This window comes from Bicyclus anynana, chromosome 3 (assembly GCF_947172395.1).
Source record: "Bicyclus anynana chromosome 3, ilBicAnyn1.1, whole genome shotgun sequence".
Taxonomy (NCBI): domain Eukaryota; kingdom Metazoa; phylum Arthropoda; class Insecta; order Lepidoptera; family Nymphalidae; genus Bicyclus; species Bicyclus anynana.
Genome location: NC_069085.1, coordinates 17,185,800 through 17,204,985, shown reverse-complemented (window position 1 = coordinate 17,204,985; position 19,186 = coordinate 17,185,800). Strand labels below are relative to the sequence as shown.

The window sequence follows — 19,186 nt, the reverse complement described above, 5'->3', positions numbered from 1 at the left end:
ATGTCATTGCCATACATTTTTTATTTAATTTTTTAAGCGTAGAAAGACAATCGACATGCCACATGGCTATGGCCCTGAAGTCTAGACTCTTGAACCCTGCTAGCTCCCAAATCCGACACATTATGAACTGCACACCCTAATTACTGCCAAAATGATTATGTATAGTTACATTATTAAATGATGATTTGGCCATCTTCACAACTTCTTAGTTCATTCGATTAGTAGGTATCACCTTTTATGCAGAATCAAGTAGGTAACATCAGTGGACAATTGTGTTGGTAAGTATTTCTTATGTGAAAGTTTCTATCAAAAGATCCCGCAAAATCTTTTGTTAGTAACCGTTCTAAATTACATATTTTATATTCCAAATACCTACATAAGTAAGTAAAACTCTTCTTTTTGTTTTCAGCTGCACCGCTTGTGAGTTCACAGCAACGCGAGAAGCTAAAATGAAATTAGAAAAACAAATCACAATGAAAGGCCATTGAAACTTTTGATTAACTTTATTGCAACAAATAACGTTTTACTAACAAACTTAGCAATGAGATATTTGTATAAGTACTTACTATAATTTGATATCTATTGTAATACATAATTTGTATAAATTTATTAATTTTCGATTACATTTCATAGCAAAAAAAAAATGTAGATAATTATTTTGAAATTTGCGGCAGGTACAACAAATTGTACTAATCTATAATGGTAGTTCCCATAATATGCGCGCCAAGAGTTATTGAGATAATTTTGCCTACATATCACTATTTCTCTTTCGTCCCGTAGCAACGAAAGAGATGACGATATATAAAACAATCATAGACAATTATCTCGTGGCGCGCATTTTAGACCAGCAATATATCAAACGTAAAGAAAAAGTTTCCAGTAAACCGAATTCTATCGAATCATACCTGAAATAATATTACAATTGGAATTTCGTCATTTCAAGTATTGTATGACTTATATTATTGCCATAAAAAACCTACATAGATCAGAAAAGACGAGAAAGTAAACCATTTCTAAGTTATTAACATAGGTAAGGCAATTTTGATTTGCCTCGCCACTGGTATTATAAAAAAAATTGTCTAAACTAAATCTATTAAAAGGTTTTATTTTATAGTCTAAAGTACCTACTTAGTCCAAGTTTTGTTAACCATTATAAATATATTGACCGGAATTTCATATTTTTAGAAATTTTGCTTATTTATGCGACAATATTAGAGCATCATTTGTTGCCAGCATTACTCATACTATTTTCCCTATCCACCGCTATTTCCACCGAAATTATATAAAAATCTACATTATACCTAATTCTACGTACGTATCTCTTAACAGATTATTTTATAACTCTCAATTAAACAATAGCTAGATAGAAATAATAGATTATTTTACAATATCTATGAAGCAGAGATTTTAATAACAATATACTATCACATCAGTTGACTAAGTATTCGATTAAAGTAAAGGCTGTCTCATGTAGCAAAGGATCTTGAGCGTAGACAAAGAACTCAACAGACAACTGACTGGTGTTACCAGTTACCTTAACCCCAGAAAGATAACCCACGCATTCTGTCTACTTTAACACGACTAATATAATGCGCTACGCTGCGCCGCGTCAAATATGCAATGGACCTAAGAATATTTAATAAACAAATAAAATATTAATGTCAAATTTTATATCATAGATAAGATCATAGCATGAAAGAACATGTCCCAATTTTGTATGGAGGCTGGCCTTTATTCCGGGTGTCAACTAAGCAGAACAAATTAATTATATCTTAAAAAACATAAAATATAGGGCTTAAAGCCCTATATTTTATGTTGACCAAATTAACCCAAAATAAAAAAATTTTTGGCACCCGAATTTTTTTAAATTAATTAAATAAAATGTATATTTTTTCATTAGCTGACAACATTAATTAAATTATAAAGGCATTTTGGGACATGTCTTTTAATTAAACACTAACATACAACATAAAATATTTTAAGCAAAAACGTTATAATAACATGTATTAACGAGATACATTTTAAGCACCGAAGTATAATGTCGAGACCTAACGATAACCAATTGCCGCTAACAGTAGCACAGCCGGTTTCGGATACAATTCCACTAAAAAAGAAATTTTAAATAGCTAAATCTTATTCACTAGTTTTGTCTTTGTCTGTAATGTATAAAAGTTACAAAACTTACAGTTAGACTAGTTGACATCAGAAAGTGGAGAAACCAGTCCTTACAGTTCGTTTCATGTAGGGTAGTGCGAGTGACAGTTCGTTTCACTCTTGAAACTTTGTCGCGATTTACGATAACAGTAGTACGTATTATGTACGTCATACAGGCAACTGTATGAAATACGATGTAGTGACTTATTATTTGAATGGTACACCGAAACACATAATAACCCTGCAGATAAGATTAATTAACGTTAGGTCCCTTAGAAAACAAAATGTCCTAAACATTATTCCGCAGATGAAATACAATTATTCCTTAAGACTAATCAACATTCTTAACTCATTTCTCTCTTTACACTCATTGCAGTCTTCATAATATACAAAATAATTATCCGCAACATACATAAGTACTTAATATTCTTAATATTCAGAACATACTTCAAAACTTCTAATTCATAATTTGGTTTTATTTTTAGTCACAAAAAAGATTAAAATATTCAAATGCAATACTCAATTTTTTTGCTTTTTTTTCAAGATTTTGTTAACTACATTTCTGTTATTTTTTACTAAATCAATTCAATTACATGTATGTATACATCTAGTAACATGATTTATAGCATTTTCTAATTAATTTTGGTTAAATATTAATTTAATTGTTACATAAGGCAACATCGCGAATGTAAAGGTGAGTTCAGACTATGTCAGATGCTATAGTTAGTATAGTGACTATAAGACTATACTATAAGTCAATCTATTCAGAGAAGTCCGTGTAGTTTTGAATGTGGAGGTAAAAGATAAGAGACTAATCGTGTTTGTGTGTATGAATTAAGTGAGCGTTATAACAACTGCAGACACACACAGTTACAATTACACACCAACGCTTGTCTGTCCACTTTTTACTCTACATCTGAAGTCAAACAGACTTTCCGAAATATGTAAATTGGCTATACACCAAGTTCTCCAATAAAAAAAACAGTTGGCAACTACAAAACAGTACAATATTATTTAATTCATTTCGATTTAAGCATTGTCAAATCTGACAGCGAAAGTCATTCACCCGCTGAGTGTCGAATGCATTTGAGAATTCGACACTCAGCGGGTGAATGGTCCCCTAGGGGTGGCCCTGCAACGTCTATGAATTCCACTGTAAGTTACGTCAAAGTGACATCTGTCACCTATACTGTCCTATAGTTAACACACAAATTATACAATCTATAATTTGGTTAATGGTTTGGTTAATGGTATGGTGTGCATAGTGTAGACTCACCTTAACATTCTACAAACTACAATAAATTGTTGTAACAACTTGGTAACTTATTTATTCTAAATGCCAAAAGATATAGTAATTACAAATGAATTTTATATATTTTAATTATATAGACGATTTGTATTTAATAAACACCTTAAATACTACGACAGAACTTATCTAAATACATACAAAGCTAAAAATCGAATACTTAAATCTAAATTCATAATTTTATTTAACGATTTCATGTCATATTTAATAATAATAATAATAATAATCATAGATAAATGAGAATTACGTCCACATCTAAATATAAGTAAAAGCTATCATATCGAATCAACATCTTACATATTCGTAGACAATATAAATATAATTACGCCCATTTTTAAAATGCGAAAAACACTTTTAATTTTTACACATTATTGAAAAGACTATATACGTATAGTATATACGAATTGATTCAATGTTTACACTAAATTGACAAAAAAATCAAAATAGCGAAAGCACGCTTATCGCGAACAAAATGGTTTAAGGTCAAGGTCACGAAACTTCATAGATATTTATAGACGAAAGATAGCCTGACCAGAAATATAGTAAAACTGGCTTGGGGACGCCATATTTATTTTTGGTATGACTATAGCTATCTGTGGTTAGTATGGAGGAATTTAGTTTATTAATAATTAGCTCAGAAACAAAACCAATACTATAGGTGTAAGTCATGCAAGTATAAGCTTTTACGTTCAATCTAAAAGTTCTTAAGTTTTCTCAATCGGTTTATTCGAGCCAAATCCTCCTTGGATATCCGGAGGAGATATCGTCCGTCGTCCATTGCTATGAACCTCACGTTTCGTCCCGGTCATCCGTCCATAGCGCACACTAGACAGATGTTAGCGAGAGCCATGGCCGCGTTCTGCCGCACTTGGGCACTGGGCTCCTTTATCAGTGTCAATAGTCTAGTGCGCGCGCTCCGGGTTATGTCTGGGTCTAGTTCTGTGTCTTCGGGGTACTTTTCGCGTATACGGTATAGTTCTGAGTATAGAACACCTGCAATAAAGAGTTTCCTATTTCAAAGATACTCCTTCTAAGTACCATTTTACACTAAATCATTAAACACTAGTGGAGATTGCATTTAAGGCTAATATTTCCATAGATCGATAAGAATACAACAATCTTCAAGTTTGCGCGTATGTCTGTCAGTGCAAAAGGAGATGTGGGCAAATGCTCAGAAAAATACTAATAATAAGAAAGTTTAATAAAAGAAAACATTAAGTGGCAGTTAGCACTAATAAAATGCGATTCCGTGCTGATTCGGAAGTCTAGAAATTATTCCGTGAAGTCGGCAGAAGATGTATGGCTTATTTCTTCAAAAAAATAATCATTTAAAAAGTAGTTTTAATAGTAGCAGGGAAGCTGCCGCAAATCAGCATTAGATTGCTCTAATCTGAAAGATGTGTCAAGCACATGAGGCATAACAACTAAGCGTTAGTTTAAATAAATCATGTATCCCTCCACTGCTGGACATAGGCATTTCCGAGAATGCGCTAACACACACGATCCTTCCTTACCTCGTCCACTTCTTACTACCTTCCTAATGTCATCGAATCATCTCCACTCCACTGCCACCTTGTTTTGCTATCCTTTGGGTTACGTCGATTAATTTCGTTCTCCTATTGATTTCCTCATTCCGGATTTTGTACTTCAGTGAGACTCCTAACATAACTGATAGCCCTCCCCTCTCCATATCTCGCTGAGCGACTTTAAAGTTGTGGATAAGGCCAAGAGTTAGATTGCTGAGCACTAAGAGATAACGCTTTACAGAATGTGGTATTTGTATTCCCATCCGGATTTGTCCTTCAGAGATACTCATAACATAACTGATAGCCCTCTCCACAGCTGCTCGCTGAGCTACTTTAAATTTGTGGATAAGGCCAACCGTCAGATTGATGGGCGCTACTAAACTACGCTTTGCAGATCTTGGTATTTGCGTGCGTCCAATACAGCCGGCCCTCGTCCACGAGGTGCGTTTATTCATATATACTCACCCAACAATAGAGCGGCGTGTGGTTTGATCTCGTCCCTGGCGCAGTGCAGGTAGTTGACAGCGCTCTGCAGACACTTGGCCACGCTGGCCGGCATCTCGTCCGCCAGCTGCCGCGCCAGCGCCCACACGAACTCGTCCAGATACAGCCGGCCCTCGTCCACGAGGTGTGTTTGGACGAAATCGTTCGACTTCTTCACGTTGAACGTTTTGAATACGCGTCTAAGAGTATATTTGGAGGCCTAAAATTAATAAAATAAGGTTGACAATCTATGTTTATATCATACGCATATTTTTATCAAGTAATATTTTTCTACAACTTATATATAAAATTCTCGTGTTAGAGTGTTAGTCGGCCGTATTGAAGGAGACCGACTAACCATTTTTTTTTTGTTGGTTTTAACACCATTTTTGATGAAGTTTCATTCGGTAGGTCTGAGAATAGATTGTTGTCCACATTTACAATACAATTCACCAACAAAAAACGACAGACAATTTTGTTGGTGAAATTGAGTGACAAAACAGTGTTTGCCAGGTCAGCTAGTGTACCGAAATTTTATTATAATTATGATTTTAAGTAAGAATACATAGTTACCCTCACAACAGCAGAATTATTATCACACAAGTGCAACAGGAAGCAGGGCAGTGATCCAACGGCTTGATCCACCAGCGCGTCCGACTTCACCATCCCAACTATTATGCCGAAGAGCCTTATCGAGTTCTCCCTCATAAGGGCGCAGTCAGTGTTCATGAACGGACGGATCTTTTGCGATATTGATACGAGTTCACGGTCGTACTCTTTGTCTAATTTATCCGTTTCTGTGAGAAGCCGACTTAACCCTTGGATCGCTGCTAGAGGTACGTTGTCTATTGGTGATCTGGTTTAAAAAAATAACTCTTTAAAAGATGTGAAAATCAAAGTAATTTTGACTCTCAGACAAATTAGATAAGGACCTGCCTCGCTAGACGTTACTTTTCTGTCAAAGTATATGATCAACGATCTAATGCGTAGTTGAATTAGTCTGAATTTTGACTTTATGTGGATTTTGTTAGAGCTTAGAGGAGATTTTGGTATTTCCTTGAGAGCAGTAGATGATTGTATACTTTGCATGATAAGTATCACCAACAAGTGTGAGCTTTTTATTTTAACATAACCTAAGGGAGTACAAAAGGTAAAAAATTACGTCATGAAACAGATAAAATATGACGTCACTATTTTACTAAAGGAATAAACGTCAAACTAAGGCATGTCCAATTTTCCCGTAAACACTAAACCTAATGATTACGGTTTAGTGTCTAAGTCACGTCATGAAACAGATAAAATAAAGACCATCATGGCTGATAGTGTTTTGGTTTGTACAACGTGTCCCAAAATTCAACGATAAGCGGGCGCCAAAAGATTGACCTGCTCATGAGCACTTAAGGAAAAATAATAAAAAAAATATACCTAAATTTTTTTTTTAGTTACAAAATAAATTTTAAAATTCTTTGAAAATTTACACCTTGTATGATATTTTGAACTACCGCAGCTACAATTTCTTAAATATGCTTAAGATTTTTTTTGTATCGGAACCTAAGTAGTACTACTATTCACCACAACTCTTAAAAACACCACAATGCCCGCAGTTTTTACACAAAAAAAAATCAAAATATTTTTTTTCCCTCAAATTTTTAAAGATTTTTACTTTCAGTCTACTTTGACTCATGGTCTTGCAAAAAAAAGTATGAACACCGCTATGGCAAGTTATTTTCAAAGTTGACGCAACTAATCAAGATTTCAAAATAGTATAATACCCTAGGATAACTAGTCACAAAAAAAAATATGCGTACCATTTGTAAACAAGAACCAAATTTCTTAATTGTTCTTGTTGTTAGTAATAAATTTTACTATGTTCCAAAAATGTGTTTGTTATTTTAATTACACAACATTAAAGTAAATGTTCGAATTGTTTTCCACCGGCATTAATACAGGCACGACATCGCCTTAAAAACGACCGTTTTATTTTTCGCGCATATCTTCTAGCATTGATATGTGCCGCAGCCTGAGTGATTTTTTGCCGAAGCTCGTCCAATGTCGTAATCGGTTTTGCGTAGATCCTGTCTTTGAGACAACCCCAATAAAAGAAATCCAGGGGGTTTAGGTCGGGTGATCGGGGTGGCCATAGGATAGGACCAAGTCGCCCGATCCAACGCCCCGGATACTCGTGGTCTAGGTATTGTCTCACAGGACGAGCGTAGTGAGCTGGGCAACCATCATTTTGATACCACATATTTTGAAGGTCGCTTAGGGGGACGTCTTCTAGTAATTCTTGCAAATCATTTTGTAAAAAGTTCAAATAACTGTCCCCATCTAAGTTTCCTTGTAATTCAAAAGGCCCAATCACTTTTCCATTTAAAATGCCCGTCCATAAGTTGACCTTAAATTGATATTGGGATTTGTCTTCTCTCATCAGGTGCGGATTCTCATTGCTCCAGCTGTGTAGGTTGTGAAGATTTAAATAGCCATCTTTCTTGCAGGTTGTTTCATCCGACCATAGTACTTTATCCAAGAACTGAGGATCTTCCCGATGCTTTTGAAGCATCACTCGGCAAAATGCGATCCGCAGTGGATAGTCCCGTGATAGTAACGTTTGTACACGTCTGTAATGATATGGGTGTAGCCGATGACGTTTTAGTATTCGATGTGCTGAACTTTTTGGGATTCCCGTAGCTGCTTCTATGGCACGCACTGAGGTAGTTGAATCAATGTTTATTTCATTGAGAACTTCTTCATCGCATTCCGATCTAGGTCTTCCAGCGTTTCTTCTAGCTGACGGCAAACGACCCTCCGAAAACGCTTGATGCACATTCATAAATACCCGATAATCTGGATATCTTTGAGCGTTTGGGTACCTTTCTCGATACAATCTGCTAGCAGCGTTAGCATTGCACCGACATTCTCCATAAATGAGATGCATGTTAGCGTATTCCATCGGCGTGTATGGTTGCGGCATGATAACGCTAAACAGTCCAAAATACACCAAAAGTCCAATTCACAAAACACAGGCACAGTCCAAAATAATGCCAGGTCAGTTCAGTTTGCAGATCACTTAAGTCCAGTCCAAAATGCAAAGCCAAAAGTCGTTAGTACGAGAGCCACGTCAATTGAATACGGAAAGTTGCGCAGTAAACAAAGGAGCAGAGCGTACTGACTTGCTGGGAACAGGATTTTCTTTACCTGCATCATTGTCATTCAACAAAGAACATCTGTCTATCCCTCTCTAACGTATACTTATCGCTATCTTTCTCTCTCTCTCTCTCTCTTATTTTTAAATGTTATCGTTCGTTCCATTAAAATTCTAGGAAATTGCAACGTATGACTCACATCATTTTGTGCATAAAGTAAAAGTGATTTCTAGGAGCAAAAACATTTTAGAAATTTAGTTCTTGTTTACAAATGGTACGCATATTTTTTTTTTGCGACTAGTTATCCTAGGGTATTATACTATTTTGAAATCTTGATTAGTTGCGTCAACTTTGAAAATAACTTGCCATAGCGGTGTTCATACTTTTTTTTGCAAGACCATGAGTCAAAGTAGACTGAAAGTAAAAATCTTTAAAAATTTGAGGGAAAAAAAATATTTTGATATTTTTTTGTGTAAAAACTGCGGGCATTGTGGTGTTTTTAAGAGTTGTGGTGAATAGTAGTACTACTTAGGTTCCGATACAAAAAAAATCTTAAGCATATTTAAGAAATTGTAGCTGCGGTAGTTCAAAATATCATACAAGGTGTAAATTTTCAAAGAATTTTAAAATTTATTTTGTAACTAAAAAAAAAATTTAGGTATATTTTTTTTATTATTTTTCCTTAAGTGCTCATGAGCAGGTCAATCTTTTGGCGCCCGCTTATCGTTGAATTTTGGACACGTTGTATATAAAAAAAAATACCTCGTCAAAAAGACTTTAAATTTTTTTCATATGCGCTTCATTTCATATACAAAAAATACGATATTTTTTTCAATCAAGTAAAACGATAATGACCCTTTAAAAAGAGTTTCAACTAACCTATTAATTTAACTTAATAAAAATCTACCCTCCAATTTTCCAAAAAATTATAAATACATGAGTTACTCCAAAATTTATCAGTGGCTAAGAATCTATGTCGCTGAGTATCATTATCATCATCATCATTATCAGCCTCCTACAAAGACTTCCAAACATCATGGTCTCGGGCTGCCAACATACAGCGGCTTCCTGCAACCCGCTTCATGACTTTCGTTCACCTAGTGGGGGGTCGACCATCACTGCGCTTTCCAGCACCCTGGGACCCCAACGTCCATCGGCTTGATAACTTTCGAGTCGGTTATCGGTCGCTTTGATCATACTCACGCAGTTTTTTGGGCGTCAACGCCTTGACTGAGCGCGGCCAACGCAGCTGGCAAGGCCTGTGTGCGGTGCTGGTCTTTCAGCTGGCCGACGTTGGCTGCGCCGCGCAGACACGCCGCCCGCACCCGCGGGTCCTCGTCCTTCCACCCCGTGTTGAGGGTGGCCAGCACGGACTCTATGAGAACAGGGTTGTCGTTGCACCTGAGGGAAGGAAATCAATTTAAATCACACTAATATTATAAAGGCGAAAGCTTGTGTGTGTATGAAAAATCCATTTTCATTCCAAATTTCAGCCAAATCGCTTCAGTAGTAGCAACGCAAAGGATAAACAAACATACACACAATCTTTCGCCTTTATAATAATAGTGTAATAATGTTTTAATTACGAGTATTTGAGTCAAACACTTGACATCACTTTTTCCCTTACATCCATTTTGGATGAAACTTTGCAAGTCTTCACATTAGGGGCTAACTATAAATCTACCTATGAAACCCGCAATAATTTAATTGATACGCAATAATTTAATCAAATCAATTAATACGACAGAAATACAAATTTGGAAATTAGTTTATGTGTGTTCTGCGCATTTTTTGTAGCCTCAATTATTTTTTTATTAAAATTTAGATTTCTAGCCCGCTCTACACTTAATATTCATGCTGAACGGCGTGAATTCGTGCTGAACGCTTTAACGGGTAAAGTCCGGTCGCTCAGAGATTGTATTTCTAACAGGTCGTGTATCTTTGAACTGGCGTAGAAGTTTGTTAAACTGCGCTATTTCAAGATTATGCGTTTGTCTTTGTAGTGATATGTTTGTCTCATTCGATCACGACCTGTCAGAAACGCAATCCCTGAGCGGCAGGACATTAAGTACGCGAAAGTGTAGAGCGGGTAACATTATAATATATCGAGATGTCAGCTAACTAACCTGTAGTTCAACAAGTCAGCCAGCAATGCAAGCGCCGCACATCTTTGTGGCGGTAGAGCGGACCGCGCGTATTGGCCCAAGCGCGTCACAAGCTTGGCCAATTGGCCTGGACACGAGCGAGTCAACGCGCCGCCCAATATTGGCGCCAACTCCAGCAGAGTCGAGGAACAGTCCCCGTGCTCTATGGTCAGGCATAGTGAACACGCTTCTTTCACCTGAACAGGAAATTGTTTTGTTTTACGTCTACAGTTTACAGTGAAAGTAAGTTAGAAACTCTCCAAGCACGCAACCTATAGAGGATTTCAAAAACCAAATCTGAAAGAAAAAATCAGCTCTAAACCCTTATGGCATCCCTTACATAACAAAAATTGTGCTTTAGATCTTTAACATCTCTTAAACATTTTCAATGAGGCATTTGCAAGCAAAAAAACGTAACAATGGGAGTCTAATGATTACTATTTTGGCAACAACTGCAAGAGCCGAGATGCAATAACACTGACTTCTTAGAAGAAAGAAGGGCTAGAACCCTCTCTTTATGCAAAGCCGCATAAACCACCAAAGAGACAGTTCAAACTATAACAATGATAATGCTAAGTTACCTTATAACAATCAGCTCTTTCCCGAAAGGAGTTGAAAGTGCCGATGATGATCTGATGATTGATGGCATCCCGACTGGAAATGAAGCCGAAGCGTTCCTTCCTCTTGCTGCTCGGGACATCAGCAGAATCCTCTGCTTCAGCGTAACACGCTTATGGTGATTACCTTCTAACAGTCAGCTCTCTTCAGTCAGGAATGCGTTAGAAGTGTCAATAGTGATCTTGGCATCCTGGTTGGGAATGAAGTTAGAGCGCTCCTTCTTCTTGCTAGCAGATAAATTAGTTAGCTTCTCTGCAGCAACACAGTACGCTACTCTTATAATTACCTTATAACAATCAGCTCTCTCCAGGAACGCGTTGAAAGTGCCGATGGTGATCTTGGCGGGTGACAGTTTGATGGCGTCCCGGTTGGGAATGAAGCCGAAGCGCTCCTGCCCCTTGTTGGGCGGCACGGCGTAGGCCGGCGCCTCCGCCTCCACGTAGCACGCCACCGTGGTGTACAGCACCGCGAACATGTCCGCGAACTTGGACAGACATATCGGACGCATCGCCTCCTCTTGCAACATTTCGCCAAGTGCGCTGATTAGCTGTAATTTTCGAACTTCATTGTATAATTCAAAGGGGTATGCCCACCCGACCAATACAACGTCGGCCCTGGGAAGCCCAGGTACCCACTTATCAGAAGGTGAAAGCGTAACTGTAAAACTTACAGTTAAAGGTTGCAATGCCGCTATGTGGTTGTCAGTAATGTGATACGGGTCCTCATATAGCTCGATGGACGTCATTAGCCGCAGGAAATTATCCACTATGGCCGAAGATAGACTCTCGTCGCGGGCTAGGTATCTCCAACAGGCTAACACACATCTGAAATTATGCAATGATGCTATTATATAGATATTTAGTCTATTTAATGGCCCAATGGCAAAGTCATCCTTAAAGTAGGTTCTTAAGGTCGCTCTTTATAATACTCCTTATAACAATAGGATATTGGGTATGATTCGTAGCTTAAACGCATTAAATACTGGACTAATGAAATATTCCTAATCCTTAACATATTTTCAATCGTATAATCGTTTATTTTTTCCATTTTTGCATAATTATAATATTTCGACACTTACTGTTTCAAAGGTATCCTTTGTGCCAACAAAACTGCAGTGACAGCGTTGGAGTGATGCCTTGTCAGTGACGTTAGAGGTCTCATGAGCCGGATGCGAGCTTCATCGTTCACTTCGTCCATCGTCAGCAGCAGTATTTCCACAATCCTTTCTATACTCTGAAACAGGTCCTGCCCTTTTTTAACTATGAACGCATCCAATACCGAGCTTATGCCAACGCTTCTGAACTCCTGGTTGTCATACCCTTGTAGCAAACTCTCGATAAACTGCATTGTATGCAAATGTGGTATCTTCGGCGAAATTGTATCACACAGCTTCGTGCAGTAATCACTTATCATGTTCAAATCATTTGTTAGTATGTTATTCTGCAAATGAGATAGATTAGCCATGCATTCGTCTTCGGGATCTATGGTGTGACCTTCATACAAGTCTTGTATTTGAATTATCAATTTAACGCAATCGATAGTCGTCAAGCGCACAGGAAAATTAGTATCGGCAACACCAGGGATGAAGAGTCCAAGCAAATACCCCATCTGGCCGAATTTGCTCGGTGTCTCATAGTTTAGTTTGACGTTCTTTATGTATGCGTCAAATACTACTTGCAGAATCAACACTGCAGCAGTTCGAATTTCGTCATTGTCGTGACGAATCCATTCAATTAATAATGTCACTATATCGTCTATCGTGCTCAAGCATGGTGATTGGATAATCAATTCTTTAATTAATTCGTGCAACAGACTCAGGGAGTCATTTAACGTCTTCGCTAGTAAATCATTTTTATCCCCGTTTCCCTCGATTTCGTATTTCCTTTTAAATGAAGACAATTCACTGAATATGCTGTTGAATAAAACTCTTAATATTGTATTCCTCTCTTCAGGCAATATACCCTTTTGTAGTTTTGTTAAAGCTTTTGAAGCTTTGACTATCATAGGATACAGTTCGACATTCCGCTTGTCAAGATTATTATTGTATATTTGTTCCAAAACCGCATTCAATAATTGCCAACGATTTCGTAGAGCCACGTTATGATGCGGGGCAGGGTACAATGCCCTTCCTACTTCGTAAAGAGTTGTGACGCTAGCCTTGCATAAGTCAAAGGGTGGGTTTGATTTTAGTATTTCGAAGAGTATCGATGTTACATTATCACCTAATCTAGCGAGCACGTGTACATCGAGACAGTCGCATGCTACTTTTCCGTAACATGTTATAACTGCGTATTTCACAACAACTAATTCAGCTTCTGTTTTTGAAGATCGGGATGATAAAAAGTTTAGCAACTTGTTTCCCCGTTTTCCCTCGTTTTCTTTGTACGTTGCGTCTATTTCGTTGAGCACAAATTCGCCGTGTTCTCTTGATGCAATACCTACGGCTTTACTAACGTATTCGACGCTTTCCATAGGAATAGACTTGAGAGCAAATAGTATTATCTTGAGAACAGATTCAATGATTGCAGCATTAGACATGTGACATGACAGGATTGCTAAATACTGCAGAGATACTCCTTTTATCATGGGCGGTTGTTTTTTAGTGAGAACTTGTTGAGATATCAATGTCGCTATTGTTTCCACCCATTTGTTGCTATTTACCTGTTCGACAGCCGAAACCAAGAGATCTAAAAGCATCCCATGCCATTGCTCTTTCGACTCATTCTTCCCGAGAAACTTCAATAATCTCTGAATTTCTATGGTCCAAGAATTTTTCAAATTTTTATGTACATCGCCGGAAAATTCTTCCAAAAATATGAGCAAATATTTGTTAATATCAGTCTGGTTAGGATCGACTATGTGCGTCAAGCATCGGATGAAAACTAAATCTGGCGAACATTGTAAATCATTTGATTTATCGGACTGTTCATCAGCAATAACATCAGAATTGTTTTGCAGTAAGGAAGTCAAACAGTGACAAACTGTTGACATAGAATTAGTAAACTCGTCGACAGTCAGAGCAGTTAGCAATAGATACCGTAATTGCGTACGAACACTTGTGACCGTGTTACACATTAAAATAAGAGAACTTTTACAAGTATCGTGCAGGTCCATGATGTCTCCTTTTGATACATTTGGTGGTCCTTCGTAACTGCAATGTTTTATTATAAACTCTACCATAGCAAAATCTTCTGGAGCCATGAGACAATTTCTATAAACAAGACCGACTATAGCTTTAACTAGTAGTTTCTTCATTTTAATACCTTGCTCCATTGCAATCATTACTTTCAATATGGTAACAAACTTAGGAGCAAAATTTTCGATAAATGTTTGAGAAGATGTCGTTAAATGTGTCAGGATAATCACAGCTTTCATTCTCTCTTTTTCTTGATTGTTTTTACAGTAATGCAACAAATTCTCTACAGTTTGATCTGGGAATTGTCCAGCCATATGGTCAAAGCAACGTAACACCTCAAAATGGTTTTTAACAGTATGTGGCTGGTCATAATCTGGTTCTAGAAGAACTAGATTAAACATTACACTGTTAATAGCATTAATTACACTGTCGTTTAGAGTAAGCTTTGGATTTAGAGGCGAAGGTGACAAAAGGTAGGAAATGCACTGACTGATACAGTAGAAATTTATTACTGGTTTGCGATACAAAGATAGTAACGATAGTACAAATTTGTTTACTGTCTCATTAAACTGCCTTTCTGGTATAAGTCTGGTAATGGGGCCTAATGCTTCAAGTACTGATTCTGATACTTTAGGCTCATGGGAGGGCAGCCATTGGTTGTAAAGTACATCAAAGACTATTGAAAATTCTGTTACAAAATTATCCTTTATTGATGTAATGTTTTCATTTTCAACATTGTCACCTATTTGTTCAGATACTGCAACAGCAAAATGACCAAATGCTGAAAAGAAAATATTAAATTTTGAATCAGAGATATAGGCAAAATCTTAAAACGTATTTTTGATCAAAACTAGCAAAATTTCTGTCTTCAGGTGACTGTACTGTTTGATTATCCTCAAGCAAGTATAGCATCTGGCATCATTAGGAATGAAAATCGTGACTTACCATAAGCAAAAGCTTGTTTCACTCCATCTGGTTTAACAAGTGGTAGCAATGGTAGCATTTTGCACAGGATCTCCTTGATGTGTGGCACCACTGCATGTGTGTTGACCGCAGAGAGCGTGCCCAGTGTGTGTGCGATAGTATAGTGAGGCAATGACGCTGGAGTCATTTGATTGATAAGTGAGCGCAATACCTAGGGAAGACCATAGTTCACTTAGTTGTGCTCAAGAGAAGGCGATGTTGAACATCTTGAATTATATCAAGCTTGTGTATGCCCAGCATGTGCATAAGATAGAACAGTGTGCTAATATGCTCAGTTTATTTGATGACCAAAACAATGACATCTCAGTCTAAATAAAGTATGTATAAATAAAAAGTGGCAGTAAAGCAATATTTACTATTGACTCTCATTATACTATGGAGCATCAGAGCAATCCGTATTGGGCCAGCGTGGTGGACTATTGGCCTAACCCCTCTCATTCTGGAGACTCAAACTCAACAGTGAGCCGAATATGGGTTGATAATGATGATTCAGAAGAAAATTCTTTAAATCAACTTACCAGATCCAAATGTTCATGACTTATGGCCACAAGTACTGCTGAGGCGCCCATTTGCACCACTGGTTCATAAGATGGATTTTCTGTCATTGCTCTCAGCATAGCATTCACTAGTTCTGTCGCTATCTTCAGATCTAATTTCTTCACTTGGTTTACACATGTTTGCTCTAAGACTCTGCATTAGAAAATATAATATTATTAGAGCATTTTTACAAAAGTGGTAAGATCATTTTTTTTATATTCTATGACAAGTTTACCTTGAGCCGAGATAGATAGTGGATATAACCACAAAAAGTGATCCGAACAATAGGCTACAAAACTGAGCACACACATGCACAATTTTGTCTTTAATTCCATTATTCATTTATATATAGTTTTTACACTTCCTGAACACACAACTCAACATTGTAGACAATAACAGTCTTTGTTGACCACAACTAACATTGTGATGTGGAAATTTCCTCTTTTGAGTGCCTCATTTTTCATGACCTAGTAACACATCTAACAGTATTTAACATCATTGTCTAAACCTTACAAAACAATGATTAAAAGTCACTAATTAAAATAAGCCACAATAGCTGTGCAGTCCAGTTTCGTCATGTGGATAATATTGCAGTAGGATTATTGGAACAGATGGTTAGTCATGACTTTATTATATCTCAATATCAAATATCATACATAACCATTCAGACATTCTAGAAATACAAATTGTGTACTTTTTTTTACACTGGCTGTGCCTAGTGGATTCACCCTCATATATTGTTCCTGTGGGAGTATGGGGTTAAAGGTAGCCTTAATTATTTAATAAAGTAATTTTACTTTGCCCAAGAAATGTTGGATAGAATGGGTAATGGGTAAAAGTAAACTCTCCTTATAAGACAGATATGTGTCATTGCAGATACACTATGCATTGTTTTGTTTATCTCTAGGGGATTACCCAGCATTTTTTCGTATAAAGCTCCCAGGCAGCTTGACTTTTTTTGACACTTCCAACAAGTTTTGTCCTATTTCAACTAATTTACACTAACCTTAACAAATTTTATAGCTAAGCCTTCAATAACAAACAATATTTATAAATTATTTAAATAGTATATTCATGAGATATTACAATCACACAAACATGATGAAGTATTCATTATTGTTACTCCTTATCACAACTACTAAATCAATTTGAAATTGAAATAAATTATACCCTGGATTGATACATAGCTGCATAGGTAATTTGAGGCCGCATGGTGCAGTGGGTGGTGACCCTGCATCCACGGCCATGGGTTCGATTCCCACAACTGGAAAATATTTGTGTAATGAGCATAAGTGTTTTCCAGTGTCTGTGTGTATTTATACATTTATATAAGTATTTATTTATAGTATATAATTGTATATTAATATTATAATATCAACTATCTTAGCACCCATAACACAAGTTACTCTGTATGCTTACTTTGGGGCTAGATAGTGATGTGTATGTATTGTTTAAATATATTTATTTATTATTTATGCATGCGTCATAATGGTTATTATTCCTGCAGCATTAGTGAAAAACAGCATTTTATACTGTCAGAATTTTCAGACTAACTCAGTATTGAGATCTAGACTCAAACCAGACAGGCCATGTGGCACAGAGGGTAGTGACCCTGCTCTCTGTATCCACAGCAGTGGGTTAAATTCTCACAACTGTAAAATATAAGTATTTATATGTAGTATATAAATATATAGAATAAAATCTGCTATTTTAGTACCCTTAACACAGGCTATGTGCTTACTTTGGGGCTAAGTAGTGATGTTGTGTAAGTATATATAAGTAAGTATGTAAGTATATAAGTAAGCAAGTATAAGTAGTGATATTGTGTAAGTATATTTATTTATACTCTTTAACCATGGAACAATTGTGTTATGAGTATCAAGAAAAGACAAATGATGAAGAATTTGTAGGCTAACAATGATTTTTTTAGGTACTTTTAATGTGTTTAAAATATTTTGTATATATAGTCCACATTAAACTGCTAAGCTACATTTGATAGCAATTCAGTCAATGTTATTGCACCACATATATGTGTTAAACAATGTATACGAAAACATTATTTACATAGACTAAACAAATATAAGAGATTGTAAAATAAATATGAACTATGACCATATTTGCATAGGTGTTACATCTATAAATAGCCCATTTATAAGCACTGTTCAGGTTTTTTATTCATATGGAATACGTACTTCACAATATTACCCAGCTGCGTTGTGTTCGACTTTACAGTGTTCCGGTACAATTCGCAAAATATTTCAATAACTTCGTTTGGATGCACATTGGCTATCTTCGTCAGGGATTTAATTACAACATTGTTGACTGTGTTATCGCTGTCTCCTATAGCGTTTATTAACACTGTCACCGTATCTGGAAATCAATAAATAAATAATAAATACACGAGAGCCATACCAAAACCACGATGTTTAAACACTGATTTATTATTCAACAACCTTTCAAGCAATCGGATTTTGCCAGCGACATTTTCTTAGCTGCATGAATGTCAATTTGCACAAATTACAGGAATAATATAGGAAAATTATCACTTTCGAAAAACAACGATACATGCACAACGAAACGAAAGTGAATTTGTGATGAATTTTCGTTTTTCCGTTCTGTCAACTGTCACGCAGTCACGTGTCAGCTCGACATTGACAATTGACTCTGATAAATAACAGTTGTTTTTTAAGAGGATAGGGATTCGAACTATTTGCATCCAATCTATCGAATCGTGTTATAAATTAAGCGATTAAAACTGCACGTTTATAGCACGGTGTATTAACCTCGACGTCGTAAAGCTGTTGCTCGAGACTGATAGTGGCTAAGCATACATATCGTTTTTGTGTGCAATACAAATAAAATTAAAAAACAAATTAGGGTGCTAGTGTCGTTTTTATGGTAACTCTGTATACTGTGATCGTAGCTACCTTAATACTTGATGTTTTGTTTACTATGTTTCCAATAGGATAGTTGACTTATATCAAAAATATAAACAATAACAATTTTGTATAGTAGGTACTTTAACTATTGTAATGGATCCATAGTTAAAGTACCTACTATATGTTAATAAAAAAATAATAAAAAATTACTTTCTACAAAAACGTCCTTTACGATCCAAACGATGACATGACGACCGACAATCCTTCCCGGGCAAC

The 19,186-nt window shown here is 36.5% G+C and overlaps 1 protein-coding gene across 1 annotated transcript; it reads right to left on the bottom strand.

Annotated features, from left to right (window-relative positions):
- Positions 1–484: 484 nt before the first annotated feature.
- LOC112048896 (maestro heat-like repeat-containing protein family member 1) lies at positions 485–18,638 on the bottom strand. Its single transcript, XM_024086599.2, has 12 exons — positions 18,485–18,638; positions 18,224–18,401; positions 16,013–16,184; positions 15,456–15,645; positions 12,453–15,291; positions 12,045–12,198; positions 11,661–11,921; positions 10,739–10,953; positions 9,816–10,013; positions 6,043–6,325; positions 5,452–5,689; positions 485–4,453 (listed from the first exon to the last, which is right to left on the bottom strand). The coding sequence occupies exons 1-12, from the start codon at positions 18,513–18,515 to the stop codon at positions 4,266–4,268; spliced, it is 4,947 nt and encodes a 1,648-aa protein (XP_023942367.2). The 5' UTR covers positions 18,516–18,638; the 3' UTR covers positions 485–4,265.
- Positions 18,639–19,186: the final 548 nt, after the last annotated feature.

What these genes read in the sequence shown, in the direction of transcription:
- LOC112048896 (XM_024086599.2), bottom strand. Translation starts at nt 18,515, where the DNA reads ATGTCGCTGGCAAAATCCGATTGCTTGAAAG. An exon ending in CGGCATTGCAACCTTTAACT is followed by an intron (nt 11,922 to 12,044) that starts GTAAGTTTTACA and finishes CGAAAATTACAG; the next exon opens with CTAATCAGCGCACTTGGCGA. An exon ending in AGAGAGCTGATTGTTATAAG is followed by an intron (nt 10,954 to 11,660) that starts GTAATTATAAGA and finishes TTTCCTGTTCAG; the next exon opens with GTGAAAGAAGCGTGTTCACT.